The sequence below is a fragment of the Heterocephalus glaber genome, unplaced genomic scaffold (assembly GCF_053883595.1).
Source record: "Heterocephalus glaber isolate CG9 unplaced genomic scaffold, H.glaber_assembly_v1.0 deba00001472, whole genome shotgun sequence".
In the NCBI taxonomy this organism is placed as follows: Eukaryota; Metazoa; Chordata; class Mammalia; order Rodentia; family Bathyergidae; genus Heterocephalus; species Heterocephalus glaber.
The window spans coordinates 10,291,928-10,307,866 of NW_028258315.1; the positions used below are offsets into that span (position 1 = coordinate 10,291,928).

General features: G+C 45.4%; 2 protein-coding genes across 6 annotated transcripts in view; both read left to right on the forward strand.

Annotated features, from left to right (window-relative positions):
• The window catches only part of LOC147826183 (N-acetyllactosaminide beta-1,6-N-acetylglucosaminyl-transferase-like), a 118,757-nt gene that overhangs the window by 59,380 nt on the left and 43,438 nt on the right, over positions 1-15,939 (forward strand). The window lies entirely within an intron of this gene.
• Positions 1-15,939, forward strand: part of LOC101702179 (glucosaminyl (N-acetyl) transferase 2 (I blood group)) — a 39,918-nt gene that overhangs the window by 19,457 nt on the left and 4,522 nt on the right. For 2 of the 4 annotated variants that reach the window (XR_001183679.3, XM_087181757.1), the window contains exon 2: positions 9,055-9,147. Coding sequence is in view for 3 of the 4 variants with exons in the window: in XM_087181757.1 (XP_087037883.1) it covers positions 9,055-9,147 (93 nt within the window). In the remaining variant the exon portion in view is untranslated. Of the gene's footprint in view, positions 1-9,054; positions 9,148-12,566; positions 15,477-15,939 lie in introns of those variants that run through there. The other 2 variants (XM_004847706.4, XM_013073250.3) reach the window with 2 other exon arrangements.

Genomic DNA, 15,939 nt, shown 5'->3' on the forward strand with positions numbered 1-15,939 from the left:
TAGTAGGTGATAAACATATCTATAGGCTAGGGATTAGCTCAGTGGCACCGCACCTGCCTTGAAAGTGAAAGGTCCTGAGTTCGATCCCCAGTACCAAAAAAATTTTTTTTTTAAAAAATATATTTATAAAAACGACTTAAAGGAGTAAACAGAGACATATGGCAACCTACTTAACACTAAATTTCCCTGTTTACCATTGTTAATCAGCAATGAACACTTTGTGTATTTTTTCTTTTGGGAATTATTAACATGTTCATAAGCACAATTACTAAATCAGTGAAACAAGTATGACTCAGATATGTCAGTAAACCTTTTTAAAAATATAAAAGCAATATAAAAAATGAAATAAAAATATAAGAGTGATATAACAATAACATGTTCCTGCCAGCTTGAACCACCGATGGTGCAGGCACAACTGTCGTACTGGGGCTCGTACACCCGATGAGATTGTCCCATGCCACCCAATGGGCCAGTCATGCCTGGACCACCGGTACGGCCCCATCATGAATGTGTTAAGGAAAGTTGTTTTAAACTGGGCACACACCTATAACCCCAGCACTCTGGGAAGCGGAGGCAAGGTGACTGCAAATTTGAGTCCAGACTGGGCATGTTAGCAACTTAGTGAGAGCCTGCCTCAAAAAATAAAAAAGAGTTGTGATATAGCTCAGAGAAAGGCCTTGAGTTCAAGCGGGGGGGGGGGGTTATTTATAAGCTAGACATGGTGGCACAGGTCTAGAATCCCAGCACTTGGGAGGCTGAGCCAGGAGGATCATGAATTTGAGGCCAGTATGGGCTAGAGAGACCTCATCTCAAAAGAACCACAAAAAAATTTTTTTTAAAGTTTCATAAATGAAGAAAAAGCTGGAATTTCCTTCATTCACATTTCATATGGAAGTGTTTGTTCATGGTTTATTAACAGTGCACAATTTCTTATTCTTTTTGTTTTGTTTGTGATGATGGGGATCGAACCGAGGGCCTTCACACTGAGCTATATCCCCAGCCTCTTTTTTTTTTTTTTTTTTAATTTGGAGATGGGACCAAGTGTGATGATGCATGCCTGTAATTCCAGCACTCAGGAGGCTGAGGCAGGAGGATCGCATCACCATGAGTTCAAGGCCAGCCTGAGCTACATAGCAAGACCCTGTTTCAAAAAACAAAAACAAAAAAATTTTATTTTGAGACAGAATCTCGCTAAGTGGCTAAATTGACCAGATTGTGCTCCAATTTGTGAGCCTCCTGCCTCGGCCTCCAAGAGCACTGGGGTTATAAGTGCTCAGCACCATGCGCTGTGTTTTGTAATCTAAGATCAGTCATTCTCAACAGGGTGGACCCTGTCCCATGAGGACACTTAGCAGTATGTGTGCAGACATTTTATGTTCACAGCGGAGGCTCAGGGCCTTCGGCGTAGAGGCCAGGCCACCACTAAACACCCTCCAACATCCAGGGACCCCTCACAACACAGGACAACCTGGCTCAACTGTCAGGATTGCTACACTCGAGAAATCCACTCTGTAGTGAAAGACCAGTTTCTCCCACAGATTTGTGGCCCTGTGATTTTATTTTATTTATGGTGCTGGGGATGGAACTCAGGACCTTACGCTTGAAAGGCAGGCACAGCACCACTGAGCTAAATCCCTGGCCAATGGCCCTGTGATTTTAACAGGGTTTATGTCATCAGCCACGTATTTGTAGTTCACTGCTAAGCGCGACACATGTCCTGTCTCACTTAGTAGAGTCAGCCTTCCACATCTACTACCTCTATAAATTCAACCAACTTCGATCAAAAACATGAGGGAAAGAATACTCCGCCTCTCTTCCACACATGTCCAGTGTTCTCTGGGTCATCACGTGCTCCCTAAGCTACACAGCAGGAGCTATTGACGGAGTGCTGACTTTGTAGTTTCATCCACCATCTTGACGGTGACAGTACAGGGAGGACGCGCCGGTTATACACAGGTACCTTGGGTTCAGGTATCCAGAGGGGCAGGGAGAAGAGGGCCCCGGAACCAAGTTCCCAAGGGTACCAGCGGATGACGGTACTAAATCCTGTGAGGGCTCAAGGGTTACCACATCTCTGAGCCGGGCACAGCGGTGCACGCCTATAGTCCTGGCAGTCAGGAGGCTGAGGCAAGAGGATTTCAAGTTCAAGGGGCTGGGGATTTAGCTCAGTGGTGCCGCCGCCTGTGTCACAAGCACAAGGTCCCAAGTTCAATGCCCAGTACCAAAAAAAAAAGCTGAAGAGGATTTCAAATTCAAGGCCTGCCCAGACTGCATAGCAAGACCCCTGTCACAAAAAAGTGTTGGGGGGGGATTGTTAATTATACCATGTCTTCAAGAGTTTAAGTAGTTGTTCAGGTTATACAAGGAGTAACCACGAAGACAGATTTGAAATCCTGTCTGACTTCAGAGCCTGTTATATGATAATATAACATACAGATTTCTGCATTTTAAAAATCATTTCCTTGTCTTATTTGGAAGATACTGGTTTAATTGTAGAAGAGCATGGCAGAGGTGGTGGCTTTTCCTATGCATCGCCAAACTGATTTTCTACAATTGTCCCAGTTGCCAGCACCACCATTAAAGTGTGAGAAACCACAGGGCATGGTGGTGCAGGTCTGTAATTATAGCACTCTAGCAGGCTGAGACAGGAGGATCACAAGTTCAAGCCCAGCCTGGACAACTTTGCAAGATCCCGTCTTAAAAAACAAAGAGGGCTGGGGTGTAGCTCAGTGCTAAGGGCCTGGGTTTAATCTCCAGTACTTAAAAAAAATAAAAGTGTGAGAAACTTTCAGTGCCCTCTTGGCAGTGCTGCCTCCTTAACGTTGAAAAACAATATTTCTTATTTATTTAATAAGTGAAAAGTGGAACTTGTTACCACAAATCAGCCTCCCAAAGTGAGGACCAAGCCATGTCAGAATAACGAAAAGTTGAGTCAATATAAATAAATCTTGTGTTTCAAAGGATCATATTCATTTATTTAACAAACACAGCTATTTGACCAATAAAGGCTTGGCCCCAAGAAAAACATTCCTGGTTACTCTACAAACTTAGTCTCAGAAGTTTTATTTTCATACACCTATGAAGAGCAAATGAGAGAAATGGATTTTAGAGTTCAAAATGTTTTCTCTGATAATATCGGCAGGCTTCTTTTTGCCCATCCTGGATAGAATGAAAAGGAGGCTCTTCCTGGGTACCTGTGGATTGAGAGTAGACTCATGTCCCCCTCTCCCCCATAACTGCCTTCCTAGAACCCTGACAATAGGAAAAATGATCAGAACAGCAACAACAACAATAGAACCAAGTCCTGCTGGGCATGGCAGTGCTGTAATTCCAGCACTCGGGAGGCTGAGGCAGGAGGATCACTGTGAATTCAAGGCCAGTCTGGGCTACACAGCAAGACCCTGACTCAAAAAACCAAAGAAGAAAAGAGAGCACTGAGTCCAGAAGTCTCAGATGGTAGTTATATCCCATTAGAGGATCCAGAAATCACTCTAGTAGTTTCTGAACTACTAGAAATGAAACTAGACTAGACAGCAACGTCAGATAAATAAGCAGACTGCACGTGAGGAGCGTAAGTACTGTCTGGCAAAACTTCTGTTCGCTTTGCACGTGTGCGAGAGGCAGAGAGATGTTCGGTCTGGTTCCCAACTGCACTGAAAGCCACTGGCCTGACCTGCTTGTCACTGGAGAGCGAGTCTCAGTGTTAAAGAGGCCCATGGTGCCCAGCTGCTGTCCAGCTGAGCTAGCGTGAGAACAGAGTTCTTTATCCCTGGGCCAGTCTTGGTGTCATCTGGGGTGGCCCGAGACCAGTCTTGGAGGAAAAGGGGAAACTGAGTCAGGCTTCCTGGTGACTTCTGAGGAGTAGAAGGAGCAACCAGGAGTTGGCACAGGATTGGTAACTTTGGGGTCTCCATGGCTCTTTCACCTTAAGCCAAACTAAATTCTTCACTGAACAGCAGGCGGGTTAGACTTTTGGGCTGTTCCATCTTCCATCCATCATCATCTCCTCAGTGATGCCGACAGTGCTCAACCTGAGCATCTCCAGGAGTTTTAGTGATCTTTTGCTGGTGCTGGTGCTGGCACCTGGGGCCTGGTGCAAGCTAGGAGGGTGCTCTACCACGAGCTGAAGTCACACGGCATGGTTTGTTCCTCCCTGAGCCGGTGCCACCGGGTGGGACAGATGTGCAGGGAGGAGGAGGATGGTCACCTAGGCAACTGTGGTGGACAGACCAAAGTGGTTGGCTCTTGCTGAGAGGGTCAGAAAAATACTTTTCCATACTGAGAAGCAGAACATCAAGACACCCTAAGTTACCGTGGCCTCTGGGGAACTGAGGCAGCGGCACCCAGGCCTGTGGGACCACCCACAAGTTCCTCGCGCTCAGCGTCCGCACTGAAGGCTACACTGGCAGCAGCCCTGGCCCCAGGTCCTCGGACTGGGACATCCCCGATGGCCGGGAGGACTGGTGTCACAGGCCTGGCCATCTGATGCCAGAGGCCGAGGGCAGGGCCCAGGGTCCTGTACTTCTCACCCCCCACCCCCACCCCAGGTGGTGCCAGTGTCCCAGCCTGGCATCCCTACTGGAATAATGAGGGTGCGGCCCGACCCTGCTAGATATTTTGCAAAAAGACAACACAGTAGAATTGACCTTGGTTTATGTCTGTCTCCCTCTTACTTTTAACATTTTTTTTTTTTCTGGTAAAGTACAAGCAATAAAACTAGAGGGCGGCTTTACCACTGAGCTACATCCTCAACCCTTTTTATTTTCTGAGACAGTCTTCCTAACAGTTGCTCAAGTGTTACTCAAATTTGAGATTCTTGTGCCTCAGCCTACCTCAGTGCTGACATCATAGTTGTGTGCCACTGCGCCCAGCTAATAAATGTAATATTTTTATGCTCAAACATGGTTAATATTTAAACATAGATGTGTTTGAGACCAGTCATCAAATAGAAAGCATAGAAGTTGAGATTTGGAATTTCATTAGCAGGCACTCAGAAGATGTGTGTGTTTTGAAAGACGGGGTTATTATTAATGTCACGATCTTTTCTCTGGAATAATAAGTGTTTCTAAGTAAGTTTGTGATGATCAATATTAAGGGGAATTAAAGAGGAAGAAAACTGTCTTTTCAAAAATGTAGTCACTTAAAGGTTAAGAGAAGTGTGTCATGAGAATGTTTTATTCACACTCTTCTGAGGTAGTAATTTAAATAGATTCATAAATGCCACACACGTCAGCTGGTCTTCATATGAGTAAAATAAACCAAATTCTCTTCCCTTTCTAGATCTTCTCCCCTGACCCCAACTTAACCAAGACAAATATTAATCTAAATTCTTTTTTTTAATACCCATTAAGAGTAAGGAAGCTTCTTTTTAGATAGGCAGGTGCTAAAATAATGTTTCAAGTATGCAAGTAAAGCAATAGGAAGTTACATTACTTAATAAAGTGTTTTTGCTGAATACTTTTCTTGACTATCAAGTTTGTGCAGCAAAAACAAGGAAAGACTGTGTTGCCATACAGAGTTGGGGTTAAAGATCCCTGCTATTTATAGGAAAGACTGTGGTAAAATTTAATTTTAGTTGGGAAACGCGGGTACAATTCCAGATTTAGATCATCATATAATTATCATGTGACCACAAGGCAAAAGAACAGAGCTATTTCTCTTCTGAAGATGCATATGGTTTTACTAATGTTTTAAAGAGGGAAAGTTCTAAATTCCAGTACCTTTTCATTCTTTTCAAAGTGTTGGTCTTGTCCAGATTTCCTTTCTTATTGAAAAAGTACCCACATCTTAAGTAATTTTTTTCTCACCCGTGTGAATTAGCTTTTATTTTTTGCCCCTTTAACAAATTACAGTGGACCCTTGAGTTATGACTGGCCTGGTATATAAACAACTTGGGTTACGACCAGAATTTTAGTTTTAACTTATGACCAAATGAGTTGCGACCCAAATGCCGGCCACTTGTGCTTCCAGATGGTCTCAGATATGGATTTAACCCTTAAATGGTTCTGGAAGGAACATGACAGCATCGTTTCCTGTGGGGTTAATTGAGAAATCCTGGGCCGGTGTCTCTCTAAGGACCCTGAGATCTGCCTGTGTACAGGGGAGAGACTTTGAAGGCTGTGTAGAGGAGCCTGAGCCTCAATTGACCAACCTGAATTACAACCAGCCTTTGAGAATGAATTTAGTTCGTAAGTCAAGGGTCCACTCTATCACAAACTTAAACATCTTAAGTTGTCTTAGTGCTGAGGTTAGGAGTCTGACACAGGCCCTTGGAATTACACTGAACCCCCAATTCTAATTCAGGTTATTCTCCCTATTTGGAGGCCAGCAGATTAGTAGCTTCCATTCCCCTGCACCCTGCGTGGCATATTCTCAGGTTCCAGGAATTGGGATGAAGTCATCTCTGTCCACAAAGGGGGGTGGTATTCTGCCTTCCATAGTATGTACTTAAGAAGTATAGTATTTAAGAAGAATCTTTCCAAAGAGGACTGTTGCAATTTGAGTCTAAACATGTGTGAACTGTTGTTACCTCAGTTAGGTTCCGATTCCATTACTCACTGGGGAAAGGGGCGGCAGCTCTTGTGAGGCAAAGGACTCCTTTTTCAGTTGCACTGATACTTCCATATAAAGCGCTCCTTTGCAGTAATGAGTTTTGTCACCATCTTGTTATAACTACCCTGTATGGCCAGGCCCTTGCCTGCAATCTCAGCACTCTGGGAGGCTGAAACAGGAGAATCACAAGCTTGAGCCCAGCCTGGAGCAATTTAGTAACTTAGAGAAATTCAGTCCTCAAAATATAAAATTCAAAAAGGGCTCTGGATGCGGCCAAATGCTAATGCCCTGAGTTCAACCCCTAGTACTACAAACAGATAATACAAAACAGAAAACTATCTGGTATGATTAACTGGAGCTTAACCTCTGTGACCTATCAAAAATTCATCAAGCTGGAGAGGGTTATTTGAGACGGCTTAGCCCTGTCTCTCTCAGATGGAGTGATTTTGTTCCCCTCCCCATGTGGTAGTGTCTGCTGGGATTCTGGTTGTCACGGTGCCGGGGGTGGGGGTGGGGTAGTGTTATCAGTATGTAGTAGGTAGAGGCCGGGAAGTGCTGCTTACTACCCTAAGGTATACACGACAGACCCACCACACAGAATTGCCCACACCAAAGCTTCAGTGGTAGAGAGATCCTCATTTGGAAATGGCACCTGAAGGCACCCCTCCCATCTTTTTTTTGTTTTGGGGGTTAACTCTTTATACACTAATAGCTAATTAGTGATTTGATATTAGTATGCTGATTAGAATTGGATTCATATATTGATTGAATCAGATGTTATATTATTAAGGTAATGAATCAGCAAATAATTTTTGACCAAAAGATCAGTTGGAGCTTGGTATGGTGGCACATACCTGTCATTCAAGCTCCTCGGAGGCTGATCACTAGAGCCCAGGAGTTCCTGTCTAACCTGGGTAACACAGCATGACCCTATCTCAAAAAAAAGAGATCAATTGGAGGAAACAAAAATGGACCAGTGCACGTGAATCTGTGTGAAATGTAAAAGGAAAAGAAAAGCAAAAGAAGAAAGAGAAAGAAAAGCATGATTTTCAGACTTCCTGGATGGAGCCATTGTATTCATGTCCTGATTCTCATCGCTCTCTTTTTTTAATTAATAAATTTTATTTTATCCCATTCCCCCCAAGTCCCCTTCCCTCCCTATGTACAAAAGCTTTGTTTCCATTTTTCCTTCTATTTTCACTTTTTTTCTTATCTCTTTCTTTCCTTTCTCCCTCCCTCTTCCCTTTTCCCTTCCCATTTGAACACTTTCTTCCCATTTGAACACTTTCTTCCCATTTCCCAACATCCATTATACATCTCAGTACTTATTTCCCACATTCAGTTTCTCATACCAGAGAAACAATGTGGTATATAAACATGTGTGTCCGATTTATTTCACTTAAGAGTATGGTCACAAGGTTCATACATTTAGCTATAAATGTCTGAAGCTCACCCTTCTTTATGACAGAGTAGTACTCCATTGTATTAAAAAACCACATCTTCTTTACCCACGTCAGTTCATGGGCATTTGGGCTGTTTCCAAGATTTAGCTATTACAAACTGTGCTGCTGTGAACATGGGTTTGCATATATAGTGGTGGTATGATGCTTTTAATTCTTTTGGGAAGATACCAAGAAGAGGTATAGTTGAGTCAAATTAGTTTTTTGAGGAATCTCCACACTGACTCCTAGTGTTTGCACCACTCTACAGAGGAGAAGGGTTCCTTTTTCCCCCACAGCCCTTCCAGCATTTATTAGTTGATTTCTTGATAGCAGCCATTCTTTCTGGAGGGAGATGGAATCTCAGCATTGTTGGTTTTTTTTTTGGTACCGGGGATCAAACTCGGGTCCTTACGCTTGCATAGCAGGCAGCGAAACCACTGAGCTAAATCCCTGGCCCTCAGCATTGTTTTAATTTGCACCTCTCAAATGACCAGTGATGTTGAACATTTTTTCATATATGTATTTACCATTTCTAATTCTTTATCTGAGAAGTGTCTTTTTATTTCAGATGCCCATTTTTGCATTGGGTCTTTAAATTGGGGGGGGTGAGGTTTTTTTAGTTCTTTATATATTCTAGATAATAGTACTTTATCTGAATAGCTGGTAAATTTTTTTCCCAAGCTGTGGGTTGTCTCTTAACTCTGTTGGTTTCTCTTGGTGTGTGCAAAAGCTTTTTGATAAGATGAGATCCCAGTTGTTGATTCTTTGTAGTATTTCCTGTGCAGTCAGGGTTTTACTCATGAAGTGTTTGCCTACTCCTGTGTCCTCAAACATTCTACTTATTCTCTCTTCTAGCAGATTTAGTGTTTGTTTTAATATTTAGATCTTTGATCCATTTCACTTTTAGGTTAGTGCGTGGTGAAAGATATGGGTCTAGTTTCAATCTTTGCATGTGGAAAGCCAGTTTTTCCAGCACTAGTTATTAAAGAGGCCCCTTCTTCCAGTGAAGGTGTTTGGCTCCTTTGTCAAAGATCTCATCTCTTCTTTATCAATACTGCAGGTGTCCCTGGTTCTATGCCCAATGCGTCCTGGACCGGAAACCTTCGAGCTGTAAAGTGGATTGACATGGAAGATAAACATGGAGGCTGCCATGGTGAGGCATTTATTTCATGCATTTAGGCCATACCACTCTCTGGTGTTGGTCTGAGAGTAGCTGTTCTACATGGGAGTGTCAGAGAGAACGGTGGCTGCGTTTAAACCAGCCCACTACCCTCTCTTCCTGAAAACAAGACCTAGCTGGAAAGTAATCAACTTTGGGGCTGGCCATTTTGATCTCTAGTTTTCATTCAGCCTGTCCTTCCTTTACCTGCCACCACTATTCTCTTGCTTGGTGGCTACTCTGTAAGGCGAGGGAGGCGAGGATAGGCTGCTTGGGGCTTTTTTCTTTTTTTGGTACTGGGGATCGAACTCGGGACCTTGCGCTTGCGAGGCAGGCGGTGGAACCACTGAGCTAAATCCCCGGCCCAGGGGCTGGTACTTTTGATCTCTAGTTTTCAGGGCTGATTATTTTCTAGCCAGGTTTTATTTTCAGGGAAACACAATAGTTGCTAAACAGAGAGGACAGAGGCTTCAAGGCACAATCTCTTGACAACAAGTTTAAATATCTCATAGGCATTCTCCACCTTAGGATTACCTAGGGACACGCACAGAAGTCATCTAAAATTATAATCACACTTCCTTCTGGCTAGTTTCCTCTCTCTCCTTCTTTACTCCGATACTCCTTTTGGGAGTGGAGCTGTTAGGAGAGAGAGGTCTTGTTTTCCCTACAAAGCAAGCGAGTCCTTGTCCCTCACGCCAGCTTCTGCTCCCCCTCGAGACAGGCTTGGAGAGCTGTGGGTGTGTGCCACAGTGGCAGGTGACGCTAAAGAGAGAGGGGTCTCATCCAAATGGGCAAGATCTGGAAGCCCTGGGACATTTCCGTGTCTGTAGACTACAGAAGTAGGACTTGTCGCGGTCCTGGCACTCTTTCCACTTCTAGTGTTGCCTGGCACACAGTGGGCATGGGCTGTGCATTAGGCTGCTGGAGCTGTCATGACAACGGAGCAGACAGGAAATCAGTGTTCTCCAAGTTCTGGAGGCTGGAAGGCCACGGCCAGGCAACAGCAGAGCTGGTTCTTTCTAAAGCTTCACCTCTGAATGGCAAATGGCCATCTTCTCCCCAGGTCCTCCCAAGGTCTTTCCACTGTCTATGCCTTTCCACTTCCTCTTATAAGGACTCAGCCTAATGGGCTCATTTTATGTTAATTACCACTGTAATGACCCACCCTCCGCTCTGAGGTACTGGGCCTTAGGACTCAACTTAAGAATTTGGAGGGGCACACAACTGAGCCCATAACAACATGCAATAAACATCTACTCGGTGAATGAATGAATGAATAAGAACATGGCAGTTTCGTCATCTCTGCCTATGGTGAAAGAGCTTTGCTCCCACTCTTCAACCTGGGGCTTCACTCATTTGTCTTCTTTGCACCCCTGTTTCTAGTGAAAACTTCCAACTTTCCACTTCTCCACAACTCCCCATTCCACCCCGCCTGTCTCTTGTGCCTCACACTTCACCATCAACCAGTGCCCTGAGGAGCGTCCGTCCCACCAGGAGAAACTTCCTGTAGCCTCCATGTCTAGGCCCTACCCCAGTAGAGGAGGAGCCATGGGCTACGCAGGCCTGTGTTTTTGTGGGGACCCTGACGGATCACTTGACAGATGGGGGTCATGGGAGTTGGCCCTTGCCGGGAACCTACCTAAGGCCTGAGTAGCCCAAGCCTGCCTCTTCCCTCTTCCCCCGCCCCCCTTCTTCCTTGGTTACCCGCTATGCCAGTAAGTGTTTGAAAGCTTATGTTTAAGGGCACAGAAATTTCCCTCCAAACCACTGTGCAGGGAAAAGAAAAAGAACCCATAGGTGGCAGAGCACTGTAGGCAGTGCAGTGACTCAGAAAAGCGAATGTCTTCCCCCATCTGGGTTATGTTGTGTTAATACTGCAGTCTCCTGGATTTGGATCCTGCAAAGTACTGCAGATCTGATCAGTTAAAATCAGTTTTATCATTTGACTCTTCTGTTCAAAAATCCCCAAAGGTTCTCCACATCCAAAAGATAAGAGGTTGAACCCTTTGTTCCCCTCTGGGCAGAGTTCTAACTTCCTGCCATGTTTGTTTCTAACCCAACCCACGCCATATTCTTTATCCCAGCAGCAAACTCTCACCTCTGCACTTTTTCCTTCACTCTATCCAAAACACTCCTTCTCCCTGATGTCTCCCTATTCTACCAGTCCATGGATTCTCTGCCCATCCTTCCCCATTCTCTTATTCACCAGTTGTTAACTTAAGCATAGTACTGACCTGCCAAAGCGCCAGATGCAGAGAATGCAGATGTGAGCAAAATGCTCTGAAATCCTAGCTCGGGGATTATAGTCGAGTCTGACAGCAAAGGAAAGAACAGTTGTCTAGAGAAAGAGAGACAGGCAGATGGAGACAGATAGATACAATGAACAAAATAATATTTTCCTGTGCAGCACTGATACAAATACCCAAAGAGAAATGAACTAGGGAAGAGCACAAGGCAGTCAGAGGAGGCCTAGAAGAAGGCAGCCTCCAAGCAGAGACGGTGGTTGTGCCCGAGGGAGCCCTGGGGTGCCGGACTCCTAGGCAGTCAGGAGCTAGAGCGGGGTCCTCAGAACAGGCCGGAAGCCAGGGCCAAAATGAGAGAGAGCTTGGGGGAAGCACGGGGAGAGGCGGGCCCAGCAAGACAGTGAAAGCACCAGGTCCCAGGCGCCGTAGATCCCGTTGTTAGCCTCTGGAGAGGAGGAGAGGAGCCCCATTACTATCCGAAAACCATCTGCCAGGCTGTGGTGCCCAGCCTGGACTAGCAGGGCCGATGGTGTGAGTCAGACCCCGAGGCGAGGCAGAGGTGGCTTGGACCAGGGTGGGGAGGGAGGTGGGGAGAAGGGGTCAGATTCTGTCCACAGCACAGTTTAAAAGCTGCGCAGACAGAATCGCCTGGGGCACTGAAGAGCTGAGTCTCGGAGTCTGGGAGTCTCAAAGACTGCCGGGAGGACAGGGAGGCTGCAGGCTCGCAGGGAAAAGTGGAAGATCGCACATCTGAGGGGAGGCACAGGACTCCTCGTGATTCTCACTCACTGACCCATGGATTTCCTGGTGACGCCTATTATGCTATGTCCTTGTGTTACTGCTGTAGTTGCTATTATTACTTTGTGGAGACAGGGTCTCGCTATGTAGTTCAGGCTGTCCTTGAACTCATGGCAATCTTCCTGCTTCAGCCTCCAAAGTACTGGGATCACAGGCATGGGCCACCACACCTGGCTTCCTTGTATTACTTAACTCTGATCTTATTCAACCACATAATTGCACCTCTTTTCCTCCAAGGAAGCATTTAAGTTCCTTGGGGCTGGGATGACAACCTTATTCCACTTGAGTCTCGGAGCACCCGGAACAGTCCCCTGCAGTCCCGTCTTCCAAAAACAGCGTGTTCTGACTGCGCTTTTCTTCCCTCCCTTATAGGCCACTATGTACATGGTATCTGTATCTATGGAAATGGAGACTTGAAGTGGCTGATGGATTCGCCCAGCCTGTTTGCTAACAAGTTTGAGCTGAATACTTACCCCCTCACCGTGGAGTGCCTGGAGCTGAGGCTCCGGGAGAGAGCCCTGAATCAGAGCGAAACTGCCATCCAGCCCAGCTGGTACTTCTGATCTGGGGAGACCCCAGTTGGCAGGAGGAGCCTAGCTTGGCTGGAGACTTTCGCCCTGGCGATGCTCAGGGTTTCAAGACCACAGCAATGGTGTGCTGGCTCCAGGACCTGGTGACATAATTAGACCCAAAACAGCCACTGGACACTGTGAAGGATGCTAAGCTAACAAGATAGCTGCGTAGCGCGATCCTGGTGCTTTGGCCAGTTTCTGATGCCCATCTCTGTGTTAGGCTGTTGTGCTGATCGGTGATAAATGAAATGTCGTCAGATCATTGCACAAGATGCTCCCCACAGAAAGACGCCCGAGAGAAGAGAGAATGGTTGATGACGCTGTGTGGGAAAATAAGAATTGAGTTCCTCTGCACAAGGGGTCTTTGAGGACACAGCAGAGGCCGATTTCCCTCCCACAGGGCAGATGTCGTTCCCAAGTTCAGCACTCACGCAGCACGTGCTGTGTCGGAAGCTGTGTGTGCAAGGAAACCACTGACAAGAGACAGGAGCCACTGCCTGCTGCTGCAAGGAAAGGCCCCCAGCGATGCAAAACAGTTCTCTGCCGAATGCCACAGAGCTCTGATTCTCTACCACGCTTCCCATCAAAAAAGCTGAGAAATCCTCACAAGGATGAAGGTATCCTGTCAGTCGGCTCCACACACAGCCAGCCTGGAGTCAGGGACACCTCGGAGCGAACAACTTCTCCGACTCCTCCCCCAGTGTTATTCTCCTGGCAAAACAGAGACCAGATCCCACCTACAAGGGTTTACAGCAGCTCGGGGTTGCTGGCGCAGCTTCATGGCGCCCGGTGCTGAGAACACCACCCCTCCGAAGAGCTGCCCATTATGGGCGGGCACTATAAGGTCACTGGTCCCCCATTCATTCATTCTGCCCGCATCCAGTACATCTGTGAGGGCCTCGGATCCTCTAGATACGTGCCGAGACAAGAAGGAACATGAGACGGAAGCTTTCACTCCCAAACTCGTGGAAATAAAGCTGGGTGCGGCAACACATGCCTGTAATCCTCACTAGTTGGGAGGCCGAAACGGGAGGATGCCCTGACTGAGTCTGCTCTCCAGGACCACACACACACACAGCACAACTCTTGGGAATCATGTTAACACTCGATAACCTGCTGTGGAGAGTCTTACAAAATGGTTGTGTTGAGCACATTCCTAGTGTGATCATATATTGTGATACCAGACAAAGGAGATGGGTTATTACCCATTGAGCGCTACGTCAGATTGTCCAGAAGGGAGCAGCAGAGATGGGACAGAAGCTCCCTCCCACCTGCTGCATTCTAGCTGTTCCGCTGGCTTCCTCTTCCTCCTCTCATTCAAACCTGGCATCAGTCTCCCAGGGTTCTCGTGATCCACCCATTTCGCAGATGAAGCCACTGAGGCTGAGAGAGGTTAACGTGCATCAGGGAACTGACTCTGCCTGAGAATTGGGATTCTCTTACTGATCTTCTCAGTTCATTTCCTGAGGTGGAGTATGAGAGAAGGTGAAATAAAGCCATATTTAATATACCAGAGGAGGTAGATTTTAAGAATGGGCTCAGTGTTAATGTTGAGAAAAAGTCCTGTCACCTCAGAAAAATGTGAAGTCTACTGTAGTGCTCCTCTAGTCCTGAGTCCCTATTTATTTATTATAAAGAAAAGCACATAGCAAAACTGATGATGCATTTAATTAACACAATGTTATTTTTTCTATAATTGTACCTGTTGAATGTTAATCATATGTAAAGGGAATGACTTTTTTTTTTTTGGTACCGGGGATCGAACTCTGGTCCTTGCGCTTGCACAGCAGGCAGCGAAACCACTGAGCTAAATCCCCGGCCCAAGGGAATGGCTTTGATGTAAGACATTTTTCCTGCTACTGAAAAAAGTGAAATTGCACGGAGCAGGAAAGGGATGAAGGGTAAGAGAATGTGCTGTAGGCCAGGGGTGAAGTCTGAGCAGTTGTTTCTTTTCACTAATCTTTTGAATGGTGGCCCCTGGGAAGAAAAATGTTTTACACTGGATCTTTCTCATGTAGCATGAGAAATTTTTCTGGAGCAGAAGATGTTTACATGTCTGTGCGTCATCTCTGGAAGAGTGGCGTCTTTGGGATGCCCTGAAACTACTATATCGATCTTTGTTTTGGTGATGTTCTGTTCCCCTGCCCCTTGGAAATAAATTAATACATTGTTTTTCCACGTTGGGGGGTATTGTGTGTGTTTATTTGATGGATGGTTAAAATCCACCAAAGAACATATTCAGCCCAGTGATTCTCCTAGCATTTTAAAAGACAAGGAATGCAGGGTTGGAGTGTAGCTGGGTGGGAGAGCACAGGCCTAGTGCCTGCCCTCAAGGCCCCGAGTGTGATTCCCCAGCCCTGCAGAGAGAAAGCAACGCATTCACACATGCATACCTGTCTAAAACCACCCATCCACCGAAAAATAAACTTTCCCTTTGAGGTGTTGGGGAGGATAATTGAAAATGACAGAAAAGAGGGTGAAGGGGAAGATCCATGTTGTTTAAATGAGGTACAATTATTTTAAGAATTGAGGCAAGAATAAGTTATTTTCCTTATGTATTCTTTTAATTCAAGATACAGTTCAGGAAAATGATTCATGTTAATATCATAATTATCAAATGCTAAAGATTTTGAATAGGATTTCAGCTGTAAGTTTATTAAGTACTGTCTCTAATGGACATGTGGAAAATTAAAGGACATCTTATACATCATTTTTTTCCTTTTTCTTTTTTTTTTTTTTTTCTGGAACTGGGGATCAAACTCAGGACCTTGCGCTTGTGAGGCAGGTACAGCACCACTAAGCTAAATCTCCGGCCCTCTTATACACCATTTTTAAATGCAAAATATATATATATATATTCTTGAGACAGGGTCTCACTATGTAGTTCAGACTGGCCGTGAACTCACTACGTAGCCTAGCTAGTCAAACTCACAATGGTGCGCCTGCCTCAGCCTCCTGAGTTGTTGGGATTACAGCCATGTACCACCACACTGGGTTTAACGGAAAGTATTTTTAAAACTAAAATGAAAAACTTCAAACTATAAAAGTAATAAAGGTATATGGTCATAAAAATGGAATGATACAGACAGAATAAAAGTGAAACAGCACAGAAGAATGCAGAATGAAAAGGAGGCCAGACTATAGCTCAGTGGGGAGCACTTGCCTAGCTCCCC